The sequence below is a fragment of the Taudactylus pleione genome, unplaced genomic scaffold, assembly GCF_031769625.1.
Source record: "Taudactylus pleione unplaced genomic scaffold, aTauple2 ptg000189l, whole genome shotgun sequence".
In the NCBI taxonomy this organism is placed as follows: Eukaryota; Metazoa; Chordata; class Amphibia; order Anura; family Myobatrachidae; genus Taudactylus; species Taudactylus pleione.
Genome location: NW_028284591.1, coordinates 12,199,341 through 12,223,368, shown reverse-complemented (window position 1 = coordinate 12,223,368; position 24,028 = coordinate 12,199,341). Strand labels below are relative to the sequence as shown.

Below are 24,028 nucleotides of genomic sequence, written 5' to 3'. Positions count from 1 at the left end.
CAGCGTTATACAGTTACAGCATTACAAAGTCACAGCATTACATAGTTACAGCATTACACAGTTACAGCCTTATATAGTTACAGCATTACACAGTTTCAGTGTTACATAGTCACAGCATTACACAGTTACAGCATTACACAGTTACAGCATTACATAGTTACAGCATTACACAGTTACAGCGTTACATAGTTACAGCATTACACAGTTACAGCATTACATATTTACAGCATTACATAGTTACAGCATTACACAGTTACAGTGTTACATAGTTACAGCATTACACAGTTACAGCATTACATAGTTACAGCGTTACACAGTTACAGCATTACACAGTTACAGTGTTACATAGTTACAGCATTACACAGTTACAGTGTTACATAGTTACAGCTTTACACAGTTACAGTGTTACCTAGTCACAGCGTTACATAGTTACAGTGTTACATAGTCACAGCATCATATAGTTACAGCATTACATAGTTACAGCCTTCCACAGTTACAGTGTTACATAGTTACAGCGTTACACAGTTACAGTGTTACATAGTCACAGCATTACATAGTTACAGCGTTACATAGTTACATCGTTACGGTGTTACACAGTGACAGCGTTACATAGTTACAGCGTTACATAGTTAGAGCATTACATAGTCACAGCATTACATAGTGATATCATTACATAGTTACAGTGTTATATAGTTACAGCGTTATATTGTTACAGTGTTACATAGTCACAGCATTACATAGTTACAGCATTACACTGTTACAGTGTTACATAGTCACAGCATTACATAGTTACAATGTTACATAGTTACAGTGTTACACAGTTACAGTGTTACATAGTTACAGCGTTACACAGTTACAGTGTTACATAGTTACAGCGTTACACAGTTACAGTTTTACATAGTCACAGCATTACATAGTTACAGCATTACACAGATACAGCGTTACATAGTTACAGCATTACATAGTTACAGCGTTACATAGTTACAGTGTTACATAGTTACAGCATTACACAGTTACAGTGTTACATAGTTACAGCGTTGCACAGTTACAGTGTAACATAGTTACAGCGTTACACAGTTACAGTGTTGCATAGTCACAGCGTTACATAGTTACAGTGTTACATAGTCGCAGCATCACATAGTTACAGCATTACATAGTTACAGCGTTCCACAGTTACAGTGTTACATAGTTACATCGTTACACAGTTACAGTGTTACATAGTCACAGTGTTACATAGTTACAGCATTACACAGTTACAGTGTTACATAGTTACAGCGTTACACAGTTACAGCGTTACATAGTCACAGCGTTACACAGTTACAGCAATACAAAGTCACAGCATTACATAGTTACAGCATTACACAGTTACAGCCTTATATAGTCACAGCATTACTCAGTTTCAGTGTTACATAGTCACAGCATTACACAGTTACAGTGTTACACAGTTACAGCATTACATAGTTACAGCATTACACAGTTACAGCATTACATAGTTACAGCGTTACATAGTTACAGTGTTACACAGTTACAGTGTTACATAGTTATAGCATTACATAGTTACAGCATTACACAGTTACAGCGTTACACAGTTACAGCATAACACAGTTACAGTGTTACATAGTTACAGCATTACACAGTTACAGCATTATGCAGTTAGTGTTACATAGTTACACCGTTACATAGTTATAGCATTACGCAGTTACAGCATTACATAGTTACAGAGTTACACAGTTACAGTGTTACTTAGTTACCGCGTTACACAGTTACAGTGTTACATAGTTACAGCATTACACAGTTACAGCATTACATAGTTACAGCGTCACATAATTACAGCTTTACATAGTTACAGCGTTACACAGTTACAGCATTACACAGTTACAGCGTTACACAGTTACAGCGTTACATAGTTACAGCATTACATAGTTACAGCAGTGTTACACAGTTACAGCGTTACACAGTTACAGCGTTACACAGTTACAGCATTACACAGTTATAGCATTATATAGTTACAGCGTTACATAGTTACAGCATTACATAGTTACAGTGTTACACAGTTACAGCATTACATAGTTACAGCATTACACAGTTAGAGCATTACATAGTTACAGCATTACACAGTTACAGCAGTGGCGTATCTATAATGGGTGCAGTGTGTGCGGGGCACACGGACTCCCAGGTCCAGGTGGGCCCCGCACCGCACACACTGCACCCATATTATTTTAAACTCATCTGTCCGTGGTCCCGCGGCGGGTGTCAGCGGTTTTCAGAACTTTGGAAAATGGCCGCCACGAACATTTTCCCGCGTTCTGCGCATGCACAGTAGTCTCCGGGCACACTCTAGTGCATGGAGTATACTAATGCACCGGTGGCTGGCCAGCCGCGTCAGTCGGCTGCCGGCCACCGGGAAGAGAGGAGGGGGCCACGCACGGGGAGTGCACATGGGCCCCCTCCTCTCTTAAGATGCCCCTGAGTTACAGTGTTACATAGTTACAGTGTTACATAGTTAACGTCTGCTGTACAGTACCACTCTCAGTCAGGTACATTGTTACACAGTTACAGCAATACAAAGTCACAGCATTACATAGTTACAGCATTACACAGTTACAGCCTTATATAGTCACAGCATTACACAGTTTCAGTGTTACATAGTCACAGCATTACACAGTTACAGTGTTACACAGTTACAGCAATACAAAGTCACAGCATTACATTGTTACATCATTACACAGTTACAGCCTTATATAGTCACAGCATTACTCAGTTTCAGTGTTACATAGTCACAGCATTACACAGTTACAGTGTTACACAGTTACAGCATTACATAGTTACAGCATTACACAGTTACAGCATTACATAGTTACAGCGTTACATAGTTACAGTGTTACACAGTTACAGTGTTACATAGTTATAGCATTACATAGTTACAGCATTACACAGTTACAGCGTTACACAGTTACAGCATAACACAGTTACAGTGTTACATAGTTACAGCATTACACAGTTACAGCATTGCGCAGTTAGTGTTACATAGTTACAGCGTTACATAGTTACAGCATTACACAGTTACAGCATTACATAGTTACAGAGTTACACAGTTACAGTGTTACTTAGTTACCGCGTTACACAGTTACAGTGTTACATAGTTACAGCATTACACAGTTACAGCATTACATAGTTACAGTGTCACATAATTACAGCATTACATAGTTACAGCGTTACACAGTTACAGCATTACACAGTTACAGCATTACACAGTTACAGCGTTACATAGTTACAGCGTTACATAGTTACAGCAGCGTTACACAGTTACAGCGTTACACAGTTACAGCGTTACACAGTTACAGCATTACACAGTTATAGCATTATATAGTTACAGCATTACATAGTTACAGCATTACATAGTTACAGTGTTACACAGTTACAGCATTACATAGTTACAGCATTACACAGTTACAGCATTACATAGTTACAGCGTTACACAGTTACAGCAGTGGCGTATCTATAATGGGTGCAGTGTGTGCGGGGCACACGGACTCCCGGGTCCAGGGGGGCCCCGTACCGCACACACTGCACCCATATTATTTTAAACTCATCTGTCCGTGGTCCCGCGGCGGGTGTCAGCGGTGCTCAGAACATTGGAAAATGGCCGCCACGAACATTTTTCCGCGTTCTGCGCATGCACAGTAGTCTCCGGGCACACTCTAGTGCATGGAGTATACTAATGCACCGGTGGCTGGCCAGCCGCGTCAGTCGGCTGCCGGCCACCGGGAAGAGAGGAGGGGGTCACGCACGGGGAGTGCACACGGGCCCCCTCCTCTCTTAAGATGCCCCTGAGTTACAGTGTTACATAGTTACAGTGTTACATAGTTAACGTCTGCTGTACAGTACCACTCTCAGTCAGGTACATTGTTACATATTTACATAATAAGATATATAGTTACTTTATTAATGACATCACTACATAGCGGCATCATTAGATAATTACATATTCACAATTACATTGTTAGTAACATTATTACATATTTCCATATTTAGTAACAGCATTACATAGTTACATTTTGCTATGTAGCAAAGTTACAGTGTCATATTATTACAGTTACATTGTTTCAGTGTCACTTCATTGCACAGATACATTGTATCATAGTGGCATATTTATCAATGATCAGGTTTTAGACCTGATAATTGTAATTTCTTATCTTCTATACTATTTGTAGCAATAAAAAATTAAATACCTTCCAAATGTATCAATATGCACTGGAAAGACAGGGGATTCGATTTGTTATTACATTCTTACATAGTTACAGCATTACATAGTTGGTTACATTGTTACATGTTATATAATCAGTTACATAGGTGCTTTGTTAATTCCATTTTTACATTGTTATATACGTAGTTACATCATTGCAAAGTTACATTGTTATTTAGATCATTTCCAAGTTATTTACATTGTTACATTGTTACATAGTTACATTGTTACATAGCTTTATCAGCACATATTGACATTGCTACATAGTTATAGTTGCATCATTACATAGTTAAATATTTAGTATTAGTTACATAGTTATCTTGTTAATCATTACTTTATTACATGGTTACTTCTTTACAGTTAGTCACATTGTTACATTAATTTATAGTAAATTCATTACATGCAGCAATTACATAATTAGTTACAGTGTTACATCAATGGGTGGTTACATCATTAAATAGTTATATAGTTACAGGGATTCAGTATGAATGAGCGCCGGACTCTAGCCCAGCGGTTCAAATCCCGACTGCTGCAGCCCGATGGTTGGAAATCCTGACACCGCAGGTAAGTCTATTATCCCTACCCCTCTCCCCCCCCAACCATAACCCTCCCTTAGGGGTGTCTAACCCTAACCTCCCCCACTAGTGCCTACCCCTAACCTCCCCCCCTAGTGCCTACCCCTAACCTCCCACCCTAGTGCCTCCCCCTAACCTCCCCCCTAGTGCCTACCCCTAACCTCCCCCCTAGTGCCTACCCCTAACCTCCCCCCCTAGTGCCTACCCCTAACCTCCCCCCCTAGTGCCTACCCCTTACCTCCCCCCGTAGTGCCTACCCTTAACCTCCCCCCATAGTGCCTACCCCTAACCTCCCCCCTAGTGCCTACCCCTAACCTCCCCCCCTAGTGCCTACCTCTAACCTCCCCCCTGGTGCCTACCCCCAACCTCCCCCCTTAGTGCCTACCCCCAACCTCCCCCCTTAGTGCCTACCCCTAACCTCCCCCCTAGTGCCTACCCCTAACCTCCCCCCTTAGTGCCTACCCCTAACCTCCCCACCTAGTGCCTACCCCCAACCTCCCCCCTTAGAGCCTACCCCTAACCTCCCCCCCTAGTGCCTACCCCTAACCTCCCCCGTTAGTGCCTAAACCTAACCCTCCCTCCCCGCACCCTAAAGCTAACCCTCCCAGGGGAGCGCCTGCTAAAGGGTCTCTGCCGGCTAGAGCGGCGTCTTCTGGGTCTGGTGGTCAGATGATGATGATGATAATATGTCGTCTGTCATCCAGCAGTGAATAATGCCCCTAACCCTCCCCTAAAGCCTATCTCTAGCCCCCCCACACACACACAGCCCGACCATTCTCTAGTGCCCAGCGGTGTCATTTGGGGGGTGCGGGCAGTACTCGGGTGTCACCTTCGGAGGGGGTGACACCAAAATGCCAGATCCACTGCAGTGGTGCCAGGTGCTGCAGTGGTTAACCATGCAATATGCTATATGTTGAATATGTAAGACTCTTCATGAAGAGATGTATCTTTAAATATGGTTTCCATGACCTCCTTAGAAAACTGTCCGTTATGTAATCTGTCCGACAGCAAATGTCCTTCGCCCTGTATAGTATTTTGCTTTTGAACGTATTTCAAAGTTATTACAAAGTGGATATAAATGTGCAAGCAGCACAAAATGAACTAAGCTATGTTTTACGCTGTGGGGAACTCATAAAGTCTTGTATAACACAGGAGACTGAGAGATCGCGTTCACTACGGACATAACTTTCAGAGCCTGCCATGTAATAATAATGTTATCAGGCCTGTTATCGGCCATCTGTACATCTTCCCTAATAATCCCGTCACTCCGTGTTATGACAACAGGACACAGAGATCATGTCCTGGGCCTGCAGCACAGATTGGGAAACTTTATTAGGGAAACAATGTAACAATGTGATCTCTGGGCTCTAATCTTACAGTACTGTATATCGTTTCGTTAAACAAGGGTGACGATATATGTCTAAAGCTGGGTACACACTGGGCCTGATTCAGAGCCGCTCGTAAGCGGCCGCTCGTTCGCTCCAAGCGATGTTCGCACAACTGCGCATGCGTATGGGTCGTAATGCGCATGTGCCAACCAGTCATTGCGGCCAGAAATCGAGCGCTCGCAAAACAGCGAGTGCCTGCTAATTTGAGTGACAGGATGAGGCGTTTGTGGGTGGTAACAGGGGAAGGTGCTTGAAAACGGGGAGTGGAGATCCGAACGCAGGCGTGCCAAACGGTCAAAACAGGCGTTTTAAGGGTGTGCATAATTAACAAAGCAGCGTCATTGACCACGTCACTTGGTTGTTTCTTAGCCTGAACTGTTCGCATGATTGCGGTAGGAAAATCCAACCACAAGCACTGCGAGCAGTTCAGACGCCTTTCGATGTACTCGATTAATCTAATAAATAGCGGAGATGACGTAGGATGCGAGCGGCCAGGGGGCGTCTTTACAAAATAGCGAGCGCATGTTTCGTTCGCTCGCTCACACATAGAGGCGTCAACAGACCGCAAAGTGCGAGCGCTCAATTTAAATATCCGGCCCCTTTTTCTGAACGAGCGAGCTCAAATAGCGTCCGGCTCTGAATCAGGCACTGTGCGATATATCTTGCCAGTCAATCAGAGGGTGTTTACCCCCATTATGTCTGTGAATTACGTTGTTCACAGACATTTTGCATCTCCTCTGTAGCACAGCAGATGGGCGATATATGTACAGAAAGATCTCCGCATCTGGCTGTGTGTACGGGGTCAGTCGACTGCCCGTACACTCGCTGCAGAGACCGCCGGTGACTGACCAGCTGAACTGGGCAGGCAAATTGAAATGGTCATCCAATTGTGATGTCACAGAACACACATTGAGTTGATGATTGGTTAGCCTGTATAGCTTACCTGATCGGCCGCTGTTTCGGCGAATCCGCCATTTGGGGAATCCGTCGGCACAGTGTGTACCCAGCTTAAGACCAACTGGGAAATTTCCGTTTTTTTCCGCAGCATTAATAAGAATGGTACAGTGGAGAGGAAGTCAATGATATAAGCAGAATGGGGCTCATATAAGAAGCCAGTAAAACCCCTTTCACATCAAATCTTGGGTTTGAACCGGGTTTTTGAACACGTTTCCAACTAGTGTCCCAGCTGCTCAGACAACTCTCACACCACAAGTCGAACCTGGGGTATTCCTGGGTCGTCCCCATTCACACTGAACCTGTGTCAGCCCTGCAAAACCTGTGTGTGTCATTAAAAATGGAAGTTTTTCAGGCCAACATAAAGGTCATAAAAAGTTAGTGGTGACTGCACCATAAGCTCCAATCAGCTCTTTTTAGTGTAACCCAGGTCGGATAACGCGGGTCGCACCACTACCCAGGTCAATGCAGAGTTCGACCCTGGTAGCAACCACGGTTGGATTCCCTATACACACAACCCAGGTTGACCCTTTCACACCAAGCCAGGACCCTGGTTTCTCCGGCAATAACCCGAGTGGGTAATAAGTTTGGTGTGAATTGGGTGTAACTGTGCATCTTGGTAAAACCATGCTGCACTGCAGGGATGTCGTTTATGTCCCGGTTGTCAGGATGCCAAAGTTCAGAATACTGGCGCCAGATCCCGACACATTCAGAATCCTGGCATCCCCAAGGTAGGGTTAGGAGTATGGTTAGGATGCTTACCTGCATGTGTCGGTATCCTAACCCTGTTGGGATGTCGGGGTTGGGATTATAATTGCTGGTACCCTGAGCACCGACATCCCGGACCCAGCCGGCACTGCAGATGGGTCAGATGTAACATGTGCAGAGAGAGTTACTGTAGATTTGGGAGGGGGATATAAATTGCAGTGTAAGAATAAAGCTGTCCAGCATCTGTGGGCTACATGCAAAGTGCCGCCAGTAGTTACCCTGCATGCAAACATATTAAATGTACGTGTCCCACTTTGCATTATGGTGTGAGCACGTGCCAGGCCAGAACAGCAGTGTAGCACCCGCTCTGGAGATGCCGACATGTGATACATTTAGGAAGTGTATAATTAGCAGATCTCATTTACTGTAGTTCCACAATTATATCTAATAAGAATAAAAAAAATAGACACTTTAGTAAACAAACTTTTACAGGGTTGATTTATCACAGACACCAATCAGGTTAGACCTATCATCTTATAGAATGCATTTGATAAATGCTACATAGAAGCTGATTGGTTGCTGTGGGCACCTTCTCCCTTGGTCCAGTCTCCACTCTTATCAGGGCCGGATTACTCCCATATATATAATCTTTACCACCCAGTAAAAAAAACACCAATGCTGTACACTACGTCCAGCTATCAACAGTTCATATATACTTCATAGTACTTATATTGTCATCGTGTCTGTAAGCCGTGCTGCTAATGTGGTGACAACTTGTTGGATGTCTAGAATGGCCCCGAGTTGGACCGAAGTCGACAGACACGATGACAATATAAGTACTATGAAGTATGTGTGAACTGTCACTTGTCTATGATAGCTGGACGTAGTGTACAGCATTGGTGGTTTATTTACTGGGTGGTGAAGATTAAAATAACACTGCATGAAAAAGCTGATGGAGTATTGCCTTCATTTTTTTCGGATATATCTAAAGTTGTACTGTGAACTGGTACATCTATTGAAGAGCGCCCCAGGGATGGGAGGGGGGGCCCAAACTTGTATCTTGCCTAGGGCCCCATGAGGTCTAAATCCAGCTCTGACTCTTATCAATGCTGGATACAGATGTACCATACTTGCCGACATTCAGCTCCTTCCGGGAGGGAGCTGCATGTCTGCTTACAGCGGGGGGGCGTGGCCGGACAATAATGATGCATTGGGGGCGGGGCCATGGGCGTGACAGCGTGGTCGCGTCATCGTGGCACCGTCCCCTCTTCACAATGCAGGAATAAATGGCGTTGTGAAGCAGGGGGCGGGGCCACGATGACGCGATTCAGCGGGAGTTTCTATATTTACTCTACGGGGGGCCGGGAGGGTCAGTGGCTGCCGGGAGGCTTGCCTGCCTTTCCAGGGGGCCGGGAGCGGCACCCGATATTCGGGAGGCTCCCGGCCAAATCGGGAGGATAGGCAAGCCTGAGATGTAGCCCTCTTGCATGTTAAACAGCCCTTCTAGTTGCACTATGTGGCGTGAGTCGGTAGCGCCGAGCATCTTTTCATGCAACTTTTTACCTGCAAAGGCGTCTTATTCACAGAGCGATGTGAATAGGACACACAAGCAGCTTCCGCTGATTAAAATGATATGCAGCCAATGATACTGTAACGTAGCATTTCGCATGCAGATACACCCGCAGATACACCCGCAGATTCACCCGCAGATACACCCGCAGATACACGCGCAGTCGCAATAGTTTTTTTGGGGTAATTTGTGCAAACAGCTGCTTTCAGTTCTGTGTTTAGAATTAGAAGATGTGGACTTGACTGTCTGCAGGACGCCCCCTCCCCTCCAGGTGACATTGCGCTCTGCTCCCGCACCTATACACAGCGGGCATCGACTCGTCTGCTGGCGTCTCTGCCCCTGCTGCTCTGTCACCACTGACTGCGTAGCGCCCTACTTGTCATGCCAGCAGCTGCAGCCTCCATTCACGCACTGCCCAGGCCGATGACCTTACGGGTGAAGGCAACAGGGAGGGTGGTGATGGGAGAGGGAAACCCATACTTGTCAACTCTCACTCATTGTCATATAATCTCCCTGATTGCACCTTACCCCTATTATGAAGTTGTTATAGTAAAAAGAAAACCACAGAGATATATACATTCAAATTGGATAATTAGGATAATTTCCCTGATCCCTATGGCTACATGCATTTTTTGTAAAAGTATCAGTGTGTTTCCATCAACAAATAGATCTTACTAACTGCTTTGGGGCTCATTTACACTTGTCTTTTTTTCCTTGGTGTTTTGTTTTTCGGCTTTAGTTTTGGATCTGTATTTTTTTTTTTTTTCAAAAAACGATAAAAACAGCTAAAATCACATAATTTTTTGTTCCAACAGTATTATTAACCTCAATAACATTTATTTCCAGTCAATTTTGACCACCTCACACAATATTGTTCACCAACATAGGTATATGCCAAACCAACTCACAAGTACGTTCAATAGAAAGTAACAATGCAACACAGAAATTTACTAAGAATCGACATCATGCATGGAATATTCTTGCTGAAAATAGTTAGTCGCCCCCAGCACATGCCTATTCTCACTGCCCAATCTGTATTTTCCTCATTGGGGTTGCCGGGCCACCAATGACTGACCCTTGTAAAGCTCCAATCAATCAGACTTTTTCTTGAACAGTTCCCCAAAATCTCCCTGACCATTAAAAACAGTGCTCCGTTCCTTCCGTACCTGTGAGTCAGAAACAGTGCAGGTCGGATACAGTGTGGGTTACAGTGCGGGTCTAATATAGTGCGGGATACGGTGTGGGTTGGATACAGTGCGGGTCTAATATTGTGCGGGATACAGTGTGGGTTGGATACAGTGCGGGTCTGATATTGTGCGGGATACAGTGTGGGTTGGATACAGTGGAGGCCAGCTGCAGTGTGGGTTGAATACAGTGCGGGATACATAGTGGGTTGGATACAGTGGAGGCCGGCTGCAGTGTGGGTTGAATACAGTGCGGGATACATAGTGGGTTGGATGCAGTGCAGGTATGAAACAGTGTGGGTTGGATACACCAAAAGTATACTTACTGTATACTTTTACTGTATAGTGTCGGCAGTGTGGGGTTGCTGGTGGTGTCCTCAGTACATGGAATGGCAGTGCTGCGGTGCTGGCAGTGCCCTCAGTGTAGGGTGCCGGCAGTGTTGGCAATGAGGGGGTGCCAGTGGTGTCTTCAGTACAGGATTACTGGCTGTGTCAGCAGTGTGGGGGTGCCGGCAGTGTCTTCAGTGCAGGTTTGCTGGCTGTGTTGGCAGTTCGGGGGTTGCTGACGGTGTCCTCAGTACATGGAATGGCAGTGCTGCGGTGCTGGCAGTGTCCTCAGTGCAGGGTACTGGTGGTGTCGGCAGAGCGGGGGTGCCAGCGGTGTCCTCAGTGCAGGTTTGCTGACTGTATCAGGAGTGCAGGGGTGTTCTCAGTGCAGGGTGCCAGCGGTGTTGGCAGCATGGGGCTGCCGGCGGTGTCAGCAGTGGGGGTGCCAACAGCTGGTGTGTTGGCAGTGGGGGGTGCTGGCAGCAGGTGTGTCGGCAGCGGGGGGTGCCGGCCATGGGAACCAGTGCCATCTTCTTTTAGTTGTTTTTTCCCTGCATTCAAAGGGCTTAACGCTGATTGGCTGAGAGCCGTGGCAGATACTGTGTTTGCCCCCTGGCACAATCGCCGTTTGATATCACAATTTGCCAGTTATCCACATCACTCACCTGATCAGTGTCAGACGTTACTGTACAATGACGTCTGGTTCTACCGGCCCAATGGCCCTCGCTGTCAGCTAATCAAACCATGATTGGAGCCTTCTATACAAACTAAAAGCAAATTACAGTGTTTTCAGGGCTGCAGCATGAAGCATAAATTAAAAATATAAATAATGAAAAAATAAGAGTTGTATACTGTACATGTTGTATACTGTACATGTTGTATACTGTACATGCTTTCACAGTTACTATTATCATAAAGCACAAAACATCTAAGGTTGCTTAATGTCTCCCCCTGGTGGTTATTGCAGAAATGACACTCGTTGAGATTAAATCTAAATAATTGTAAATAAATGTATATATTTTGTTTGTCCAACATATTGATAAAGAATGACATAATATGTTAGCATAGAACCTAACTAGTTTATCAATGCAAAGTATAATAGTTATTGTCCAGACTAACGCACTAATATACACTAAAACTGGGAATCTGCCCTCTGGGACTGGATCACATCAGTACGCTTTTGCCCAGCCGCTGCAACTATGAAGCCACAGGAGGATGCAGGGAGAAATTGCAAGGCACACTCGTAGTCAGCTGAGGTTTGTTTTGAGACAATGGGGAGGTTGGGAGACAGTGGACCAATAGCGCACTAGGATCAGGGTTGTTGTACCTCCATGAGAGGACATGTGACCGCCGCCATCACAGCTGCTGTCACTGCCGCTACCTGGAGGAAGTTCTCTTTTCTCCAGACCTCAGCACACACTGGGACAGGAGGTTCTGGCTGCCCACTAGGGAACCACCACTGAGTGCAGAGCAAGGATACCGCAGCGTAAGGGTGGAGCCAACTGGACGGAAGATCCGGAGTGCACACCCCAGGACAGACGCTGCAGCCTACTGGTGAGTGCATAGTGTGGGAAGCCACCACGACACACACACAAGGACATCCAAAACACTGACGACCACTTTCAGGGTGAGGGAGACGTATGGCGTGCACACCAGGGGCGTATTTATAATGGGTGCAGCGTGTGCGGGGAACACGGGCCCCTGGGTCCAGGGGAGCCCCGCACCGCACACCCTGCACCCATAATGTTACTTACCAGTAACAGTCCCAGTAACAGTAACAGTCCCACGTCGGTGCAGGGGTCCGGCGCTGTAAAACGACTGTAAAATGGCCGCAGCGGCCATTTTCCCATTGTTTGCGCATGCGTAGTACAGGGAAAATGGCCGCCGCGGCTATTTCCCGGTGACCTGTGCAGACACTATAGACTCAGGCGCTGACCACGCACAGCTCAGTGCGCTGCCGGCCGCCGGGCGGAGAGGAGGGGGCCCGTGTCGGAGACTGCACATGGGCCCCCGCCTCTCTAGAAACACCCTTAGTGCACACTATACGGGAATAGGCCCCACTAGCAAGAGTCATCTTACACATCCCGTTGTGTGTGACTGCACTATCAGTAGATGCTACACTGCAGACACGCCACAGGGAGACATCACCACTATCTGGAATGTGGACAGGGGAACACCTTGCCGTACCAGGGTCAGACTGTCAGCTGTAGTGGTATAACAGACTTAAGTGCCAGCGTGGTCCCGAAATACCTGAAAGCCTAGAGACCTGGCCATGGGTTAATACGCCCTGACTGCTGGATGCCATCATGCCATTAGAAGACACCGCCTCAAGGTGAGCTTGACCTCAAAATTTTAAAGTGGTGGTAGTAGTATTAATTACAAGGCCTGGTGTGTTTTGCACGTAATGTTAGTGCCGCTTTAAATTCTGAGGAAGCTGACTCTTCATAAACATACCCCATGGTGTTAGTTAACGAACTCAATGACTGTTATATGCCCGGCAGCTTCAGTATATGCAAGAAAATCACAGCTCTCAAACCAGGTTACACCTGATTCTACTTTCTAATGGTTAATGTTATTTTTTAGCAAAATTATCGCAAAGGAAAACATTTTGGGCAAAGGGATTTGCTGTTGATAATCTACAAACAGATTTTTTCAGCTATTATACTGTATATATATATATATATATATATATATAATGTATATGGGTCACGTTAACGACTGGCAGTATTTTTAGCACTCACTGTCAGAAAATCTTCCTCATTATCATATGACTACATAGGAAATTGCTAATATACAGCAAGGCTCTTCCAGTGTCACAGGGTATGCTCTGGAACCAGAGTTCCCTTTTCCCATCTGAGATTTTATAGCATATGAAAGCTCCTGTATGTTCATTTACAAAACGAACTGGATGAAAAGAGATGATGAGGAGATTACTATTGTTATTTGCTTGTTTCGTCTGCATTCTTAACACCGGTGAGTCTCAGTAACTGCAATAAAAAACAATTATTCAGTATAAATGTAAAGAAATTATTACTTGGTGAAGAAACAGTAGTTTATGCCAATCAGCTCAATGCTTGTAGTGCCCCTGACGGGAAGCAATCGGGAAGCCGACTGCCTATATACCGGCAGCCGGCTTCCCGATTGTCTTATCCCGGCAAGGGTGAAATGCCGGACGTCTAGATGTAGACGCCCGCATTTCCCCGATGCCGGGAGACCGGCACCCGGCATCACGATCGTAGTGATGCCGGGCACTGCGAGCGGACTGACGCGGGGGGGAGGGTTAGGGGTAGGGCTCCCAGGGGGGACTTAGGGTTAGGCACCCCCCCGGGAGGGTTAGGGCTAGGCTAGGGGGAGGGAGGGTTAGGGTTAGGCACCCCCGGGGGGGACTTAGGGTTAGGCACCCCCCCGGGGGACTTAGGTTTAGGTAGCGGGGAAGGGGGTGGTTAGGGTTAGGCACTTAGAGGGGGGATTAGGGTTAGGCACCCCTAAGGAGGGTTAGGGGGGTTAGGTTAGGTTAGTAAATACTTACCTATCCACGATCGGGATTTCCAGCGCTGTCGGGCTTCCCCTGCGTCGCACTCTGCTCCTGTCGGGCTGCCGCTGACGGGAATCGAACCCATTCCCCCCTGACGGTAGTATCTCAGGATGCAGGTAGGGGGCACTAGAATGGTTAAGAGCAGGCTAGCCAACATGGGGCTTCCTAGCTGTGGTGGAACTACAAATCTCATCATGCGGGGCATGTTGGAACTTGTAGTTCTGTCACATTTGAACTTGGATTAGAGGTATCTAGTGTATATCTGTGAGTATAGAGTTGGCTCTGTCAGTAGACGGTGGTTAACTGACATTAGAGCACAGAAATGTAACATAGAGCTGCTACAACTCATCTACATGTGTTACACCTGATGTATTATACTTTGGATTTACTTCCAATTGCGACTGCTGAGATAACGGATGTTGCTCCATTACTCACATCCGCTATCGCAAAATGAAGTGTCACACGGTCTTATAAACATAAAGGATTATTTTTATACCTATTCCCCTGCGACTTTGAATAAATGATTTGGAGATTATGTACATTTGAACGCCAGCCGGTTTGCCAAATGTAATTTACGTTTTCTCACCCTGCGCATGCTCTGAATCTGGGAGTACACGAGGACGGGCGATGTCATATGCACCTCAGGCACATGTAGCTGGAGGGGTAACAGAGTGATAGTAGGGCATTAGCACCTAGGCAGAGTCCTGTGAGGGCGTCCTGACGTAATTGAGGATCATGTAGCGCAATGTTTACACGTAATTTCATCTGTTTTCAGATTACTGATGACAATGGCCCGGCCGCAAAGATGCATGCAACTCTGGTGACAGGAGAAAATGCGCATTTTATTCCCCGTGCGCACAATGCGGTTGTAATTACCGTCAACTTGCATTCAATCTGAATGAGCCCTCATTTACTTTTAGAATTCTGGTTGCCATCAGTTGTTTTACATTTGCTCTTCACGTTTCCCCTTATCCCTGCCTACAACACAAAACTGCTCTGTGCATATAATAATAACATATAGGCAGAGATGTAAATAGGGACAATGGAAATATCCAACTGGATAAAAAAAAAAAACAATTCAAAACTCCTGGGTGATAACCACAGAAGTAAGAAAGACAATGCAGTCACATAATGCGATTGGTAACGCTGCCAATAACTTAGTCTGACTGTGGACAATTCCACTAAATCTTTCAAGAAACAACTGACCCAGTAGTCTGGTTGATAGAGATGTTCCATTACATTGACGACATTTTTGGCAAAAATTAATCCAGATTTGAGCTTTGCACCTGGTGAGTGTATTTTCAGTACCAACTTATACTGTCAATGTTGGGCCCCTATAGCAATCAAAACCTTTTTAAAAGGGATTTGTAGAAAACAAAAATAATTGAAAGAAAAAAGTATTTTCCTGAGTTCCATCATGCATGTGCCTATTGTTCTTTCATATTACCTGTGGTTTCACTCCAGCCATGCTTTATTTCAGGAGTATGTGGAAGCTCCTGGTCCCTTCAAGTATCAACAGATGTTACCGGTGAGATAGGTAAAGCCGCCACTTTGCCCTGTTTGTTTACCCACCCTCACAAGAACCATTACGGTGGCCTGACAGTCATATGGAGGATCAAGCAACCATACAATGGTACCGTGGTCTTCAAATGTGTGAGTGACGGCAGTAATGACCCGTGTAAGATTACAGTGAACTACATGAACAAGTTCAGACTGATCGGGAACCTTCGTAACAATAATATCTCCATCAGCATCGAGAACCTGACGTGGGCAGATGGTAATAAATATTATTGTAGAGTGGAACTGTCTAGCGATCGGCACGACAAGTATGAAACGAAATCCGGGACGTGGCTGCACATATCTGGTAAGAACTATATTGATGCAATCTGCCATTACAGTTGATAAAATGTGTTGACATCCCCCCGTTACAGTACTGCTGGTCCACATCCCATGTAGCAGCCAGATAGAGGTCATTCCTGTAAGCTCCACACCTATATATTGGTGCCAATGGCTGATATGTTTTTAATCTTCAGGATCCCGGAAGACTCAAACTGAGGGGAAAATTCTCAGTGTTTGGTGAGTTTATCTGAGTATATTAGGTGATTTCCTCCAGTGATGAGTAACCTCAAAAAATTAATTTGTTTAATTATGCATAGAAAAGGGCAATTTAAATGCTAGAAACACTTCTATGATCCCTTTGTGTCATTGCTATTTGGGGGAGGGGATTATGTCTGTCACTTCTTTACCTGTCCTTTGTCATACTTTCTCTTCCCGGACCTGGTCATGCTCTTGTTCATCATTAAGCTGATGATGTCATAGTAGTCTTAAAGTAGTGTAACTGGTGCGTTTCATTGTAGGATAACTCACAACTTCATCAGATGACGTTGTGGGTTATTCCACAACAAAACATATTAGGTATGTACTTTGAGATTACCACTGGACCGATAGTTACATATCCTTAGTCAGGGGCAGTTTATGAGAGGGGGAGGCCTATGGGCAGCCTCTAAATGTTGCCCTTCCCCCTCCGTCTCCCCCCATTCCCTCTCTCGCCAGCGGCGCCACCACTTTCCTGGTTATTTCTCTACTCTGCATGTGCAGATCTCTATGAAATTGGCACCAGCACCCATGGGCCTAGGGGCCCGTGTGCACCGCACACCATTCACCCATTATAGAAACGCACATGTCCTCAGCTTATTTAACATACCTGCCCCCAATGACAAAGATATCTCTCATCACTAAGCCACATCATCAGACTACAGTATTATACAGGATTAGGAAGTTTTGGGGGCAGATAAAGGGAATAAGGGGAGACAAACAATGGCAACTCTTATGATTGGCTGAATTCTGCAAACAGAATTGAGGACAGGTACAGCCCTATAACAAGAATAAATACCTTTGTATTCTAATGACATAATATTAATTGTATGTAAATCATACAGTATTACGGTATAAGGAAAGAACTGAACAGCACTTCTAGATTGATTATATGCCCAATAAATTCAATGAATAACCCAATGAGTCATAAATATCATCGTAAAAAAACAATACTACAAAAATCGAATTTACTCTAAAATACACTTTGGAAAAAGGCTCATACAGTATATAGGAAGTCGCTCCATAGTCATATTATAAAGAGTGTTACATTTCAATCTGGAAATCTACATTTTGATAACACCTTATAAGTGAACTCAGGGCCCGATTGAGACCCGCTCACTAGATGCGTTCGTACGCAGCCATCAGCAGCCAAAGTATGCAAATCCCGCGATCGCATGGCAAGACATCAGCACACCCACTATGTCTTGGCGTGCGATCACGATGTATATTTAGACGTCCACCAGCCTGTCTTAAGATGCGCACTTTCCCTTAGTAACATACGTCATGTCCAGGAAGTGTATTCAACAATCGGTAATATCGAGAAACATCGGACCCATACGCAGCACTTGTGGCTGACCATACCCTACCGCAAGCACTGCGAGTGCTTCAGTGTATAACGCTGAGGCTGCATCTTAATTATGCACCCCTCTGAAACGGCATTCAGATGTACAGACACGCCTGCGTTCACACCACCACACCCCCATTTCCATCGATCAAAACCTGTCACCACCCACAAACTGCTTGTCCTGTCACTCATTCTAGCGAGGCGTCTATGTACAAGGGGCGAGCGCTTCGCAATCGCATGGACTGGTTCGCGCACCCGCACAGCGACTTATACGCATGCGCAGATTGCAAACATCAGCTCGCTATGAGCGAATGCAGCCTAGCGAATGGGTCCGAATCAGGCCCTATGTACACGTAATAAAAATAAACAAGAGACATTTTTTTTCACTTTGACGAACCGGAGGTGTTTCAGAATATTTAAGTTATTTGGACGTCTCTGCTGTCTGTGTAGAATACAGTTGCCAATTACAATTGATTTTTAGACACCAGAACTTCTCATCAGTCCAGGGATTCTGTGAACATCTCCTCCTTACATTAGGGTTATTATGTCTTTTTTTATATTGCAAGGTAAAAGTTTCATTTAGCAGAATCTTTTTGATAAAAAAAAAAATATATTGTGCTCTTCAATCAGATGGACACAATAAAGATTATTTACCACTGAGAGACTGCTGCTCGTTGCCTACTGACGCGTTTCTTTGCCTTCAGCAATTTACCCAAAGTCAATATAATTAATTAGAGAATATAAGGGGAATATAATATATACTGTATATATAGGGTCACAGTTCTTGAGCAATTTCCCCAGAGAAATTCAATATTGTTAATTAGACAATATAAGGTGAATATAATATATAATGTATATAGAGGGTCACAGGTCTTTTGAGGTAGTAATGGTAGGTAAAAAAAGATAACTAAAAGTAATTAACTAAAAAAGTTATAATTTCAGAAACAAATAACATGATACTTCAAACTAATCACAGAAGTGCAGATGCCCTCATGTAACTTTCACTAATTATATTGCTGATTTGTGCAAACTCGGATGAGAAAAACATTAGTTTATATGGTCAGGCAGAGTTGGTTATTTTCATGCAACACAAAGATGTTTTCGGTATAAAACTGTAGGCAATGCAGAGGGCACAGCAGGGCAGTGTTACTGTGCCTAATAGTAATAAAAATAAACAATACTTCCTGATTATAGCACGTTTGTCTGATAGGTAACAGGAGACAGAAAGCAACATACTCTTTGAAAGTCGCATGAGGGTACGTAAAGCTATATCAATTCAAATCATGGTGGTGGAAATCCTCTATAAAATGCAAGTGTAAATGCATTATAATCCCTAAAAGATTTTTTTTTTTTTAAACAAGTGATTATAAATAGTCCCTTATACACTATGAAACACGTTAGAATCTCAAGGACAATATAATAAAATTCATAATGTGTATATTTTTCAGCCTCTCCCAGGATTGTGAATATCACAGTGGGCTTTGATCACCGCGGGGGATATCATGCGGTCTGTACGGCTGAAGGGGAACCTGTGCCCACACTGGTCTGGATTGACCCCTTGAATAACCATGAAGACACAATGATTACTGGGCCCATCCTAAAGCACCAGAAGGCCACAGAGCTCCATAATCTGAGGCTGGAGGGAAAGTACACATGTGTAGCTACAAACAGTCATGGAAAAGTGGAGGGATCAGTGTATTTTTTTAAATTCACACCAGGGGGCAGCAGCAGCAGCCTTGTGTATGTTACACTGCTGATCGCCATCGGGGCCAAGTTCCTGATATTATTCCTGATGATAGGTGCAGTTTGCTATTACAGCAAAGGTGGGTGTGTGTACATTTTATTATTAACTGGTCAGTTATTTACTATTGGTTGCAAAATGTGTCACAGTGGGTATAAAAGGGATGTTTGGCATTTTTTTTAATTCAACAAAGCATTACATTCAATGCAGGTGAAGGAGGTGCAGACATGAGACATAGGGTATATAAGATCACACAGGACCAAATTCCAAGCTAATGAAAGACACCTAATCAAAACTATGTGGCCACCGATATTGGTTTAGTTCCATTAAAAGTAAAGTACTGTACAAGTCCAGCTGTAATTATATACTTCCAGTGCATGCAAGTACGTATGTATAGCAGGGTAAGATGTATTAGTGAGCAGAAATTACAGAGCCTTGAGCAGGTGACAAAAGTTAGTAGATGAAGATGAAGAAAAAACGAATAAAAACAAGCTTCCAAAATCCAAATTAGAATTTTAAAGTGGAAACTGAATCCAAACAGCAAATCACAGACCTCAGGACAATACAAGAAATTCAAGGCAGATTAACAACCTAGTCAAAGTCCATAATTATTAATTATATGATTTGATGATACTTCTCTGTATCTGTGAAGAACCTGCAGGAAACAGGGCCTATACGTCAGGATGAGAAGCTGGTGATGAATGGCATTGCACAATACAAAACAACATGAATGCCCCAGTAAAGTACAATAATATGCATAGTCTGTCAAACTTACACAATCTTTGCAAAGCCTTCCCAAGAAAAGTGGTGCAAGATGGAATTGTCCTTGGGCCTCCCAATGTTGGATATTAATATTTAAATGCCCAAATAGTTGTGAAGTCAGATCAGAGACATCGGCTGAATGATTGGTAAGTGTGTAAGCATTCTCCAGTGTCGGGATCCGGGTGTTCTGCAGCAGCGGTGTGTGTGTAAGTATGTGTGAGTGTGTAAGTATGTGTGAGTGTGTGCAAGAGGCTCTCAGCCGAATCGGGAGAGTATGCAAACCTGATTATAGCAAAAGGAAAAAACAGTGCACACATTTTTGTTGTTAATGCCTCATTTTTGTTCTCTCCATACAGATGAGACACAGTATATAGCTGACCCTGCCAGGTAAGTAGCAGCTACTGTACATTCAAGTTTATAACAGAGTTAATTCCTGCAGCATAATTTATTTCTAGAGATGTGCACCAAACCGATTGTGTTTTGGTTATGGATCTGTATTAACTTTCTGTTTTGGTTTTGCCAAAACAGCCCTCACAGTTTTTGGTTTTGGATCTGCATTTTTTTTTAAAAAACAATGATAAAAACGGCTAAATTCACATAATTTGGGACACACCACCTTTTCTGACACTAAAATTAAAAAATAATTTGTTTTTGTTCCTACAGTATTGTTAACCTCAATAATTTCCAGTCATTTGCAGTTATTTTGACCACCTCACAGTGTGTTTGTAGAAGCCTACACAAATCAGTGTGATCTGTACAGTGCTTCTGTTTGTGTAAAAGTAAATATAGGGTTAAAAATTGTGGAAAAATATACAGGGTATACAAAGGCTCCGGGTTATGTAAAATACAGGGGCAAAGTGACAGGGTCTGTGTCCTGTCTTTTTATGTACTATTTCTTTTACAGGGGGAACTTCAGGCACTAGCAAGCAGGACAGGCTTGCTGGGACCTGTAGTCCCCTGGAAGAGACAATAGTATTTTTTCTAACTTTTATACTATGATGAATAGGCCCCAAAGCCACTGATAATTGGCAGCTTTGTCGGATAGATTTCAAAGGGCAATAGTAAGTAATGCTAAACCGCGCTAATTTTTGCATTATTATTGCCCTTTGAAGTCCAATCATCAGCCACTATGTAAGTGAATCTACCACCATCAGCGTATCAAGGACAGCAAAAGGATTGTGATAATAGTGTAATACACCTTTGCATATAAAGCAAAGAATTACACTGTAAAGAGTGAGCCTACTTATGCGCAATCATTAAAAATAGCCGCAATTCTCCATAAACCCAGATACCTGGAGATGGAATCTAATAAACCCATTAAAACTACTCTATGCTCCCTTTCTGTTTCCAGATATTGCAAATTAATAAGACCCCGAGCTGAGCACAAGCCAGTTTGGCGAATGTATCTTACATGTTTCTTTACTGTGTATCTATGGAATTGTACAGACCAGAGACGCATCTCCACTAGTGGCTGAATGGGGGTAACAGGACAGTAAAGAGGCATCAGATGGAACTTATGCAGCAAGTGATAGTGCAAGTGCGCAGTGATATTGATGATGCCTATAAAACAAAGCGCACAGATAGGGGGCGGTACAGCTGCAAACCAAGTGCACAGATAGGGGGCAATACAACTGCAAACCAAGCGCACAGATAGGGGGCGGTACAGCTGCAAACCAAGCGTACAGATAGGGGGCGGTACAGCTGCAAACCAAGCGTACAGATAGGGGGCGGTACAGCTGCAAACCAAGCGCACAGATAGGGGGCGGTACAACTGCAAAACAAGTGTACAGATAGGGGGCAGTACCCAGCGCACAGATAGGGGGCGGTACAGCTGCAAATCAAGCGCACAGATAGGGGGGCGGTACAGCTGCAAACCAAGCGCACAGATAGGGGGCGGTACAGCTGCAAACCAAGCGCACAGATAAGGGGCGGTACAGCTGCAAACCAAGCGCACAGATAGGAGGCGGTACAGCTGCAAACCAAGCATACAGATAGGGGGCGGTACAGGTGCAAACCAAGCGTACAGATAGGGGGCAGTACTGCTGCTAACCAAGCGCACAGATAAGGGGCGGTGCAGCTGCAAACGAAGCGCACAGATAGGGGACGGTACTGCTGCAAACCAAGCGCACAGATAGGGGGCGGTACAGCTGCAAACCAAGCACACAGATAGGGGGCGGTACAGCTTCAAACCAAGCGCACAGATAGGGGGTGGTACAGCTGCAAACCAAGCGTACAGATAGGGGGCGGTGCAGCTGCAAACCAAGCGCACAGATAGGGGGCGGTACAGCTGCAAACCAAGCGCACAGATAGGGGGCGGTACTGCTGCAAACCAAGCGCACAGATAGGGGGCGGTACTGCTGCAAACCAAGCGCACAGATAGGGGGCGGTACTGCTGCAAACCAAGCGCACAGATAGGGGGCGGTACTGCTGCAAACCAAGCGCACAGATAGGGGACGGTACAGCTGCAAACCAAGCGCACAGATAGGGGGCGGTACAGCTGCAAACCAAGCGTACAGATAGGGGGCGGTACAGCTGCAAACCAAGCGCACAGATAGGGGGCGGTACAGTTGCAAACCAATCGCACAGATAGGGGACGGTACAACTGCAAACCAAGCGTACAGATAGGGGGCGGTACTGCTGCAAACCAAGCGCACAGATAGAGGGCGGTACAGCTGCAAACCAAGCGCACAGATAGGGGACGGTACAACTGCAAACCAAGCGTACAGATAGGGGGCGGTACAGCTGCAAACCAAGCATACAGATAGGGGGCGGTACAGCTGCAAACCAAGCGCACAGATAGGGGGCGGTACAGCTGCAAACCAAGTGCACAGATAGGAGGCGGTACAGCTGCAAACCAAGCATACAGATAGGGGGCGGTACAGGTGCAAACCAAGCGTACAGATAGGGGGCGGTACTGCTGCAAACCAAGCGCACAGATAGGGGGCAGTACTGCTGCAAACCAAGCGCACAGATAAGGGGCGGTGCAGCTGCAAACTAAGCGCACAGATAGGGGACGGTACTGCTGCAAACCAAGCGCACAGATAGGGGGCGGAACAGCTGCAAACCAAGCGTACAGATAGGGGGCGGTACAGCTGCAAACCAAGCGCACAGATATGGGGCGGTGCAGCTGCAAACCAAGAGCACAGATAGGGGGCGGTACAGCTGCAAACCAAGTGCACAGATAGGGGGCGGTACTGCAGCAAACCAAGCGCACAGATAGGGGGCGGTACAGCTGCAAACCAAGCGCACACATAGGGGACGGTACAACTGCAAACAAAGCGCACAGATAGGGGGCGGTACAGCTGCAAACCAAGCGTACAGATAGGGGGCGGTACAGCTGCAAACCAAGCGTACAGATAGGGGGCGGTACTGCTGCAAACCAAGCACACAGATAGGGGGCGGTACAGCTGCAAACCAAGCATACAGATAGGGGGCGGTACAACTGCAAACCAAGCGCACAGATAGAGGGCGGTACAGGTGCAAACCAAGCGTACAGATAGGGGAAGGTGCAACTGCAAACCAAGCGTACAGATAGGGGGCGGTACTGCTGCAAACCAACCGTACAGATAGGGGGCGGTACAGCTGCAAACCAAGTGCAA

At 45.1% G+C, this 24,028-nt stretch overlaps 1 protein-coding gene across 1 annotated transcript in view; it reads left to right on the top strand.

Moving 5' to 3' along the window:
* SIGLEC15 (sialic acid binding Ig like lectin 15) overlaps window positions 1-24,028 on the top strand; it is a 98,352-nt gene that overhangs the window by 57,409 nt on the left and 16,915 nt on the right. Inside the window, exons 2-5 of the mRNA XM_088476519.1 lie at window positions 15,263-15,307; window positions 15,952-16,351; window positions 19,375-19,749; window positions 20,786-20,816. Coding sequence (XP_088332645.1) covers window positions 15,263-15,307; window positions 15,952-16,351; window positions 19,375-19,749; window positions 20,786-20,816 — 851 coding nt within the window. The remainder of the gene's footprint in view (window positions 1-15,262; window positions 15,308-15,951; window positions 16,352-19,374; window positions 19,750-20,785; window positions 20,817-24,028) is intronic.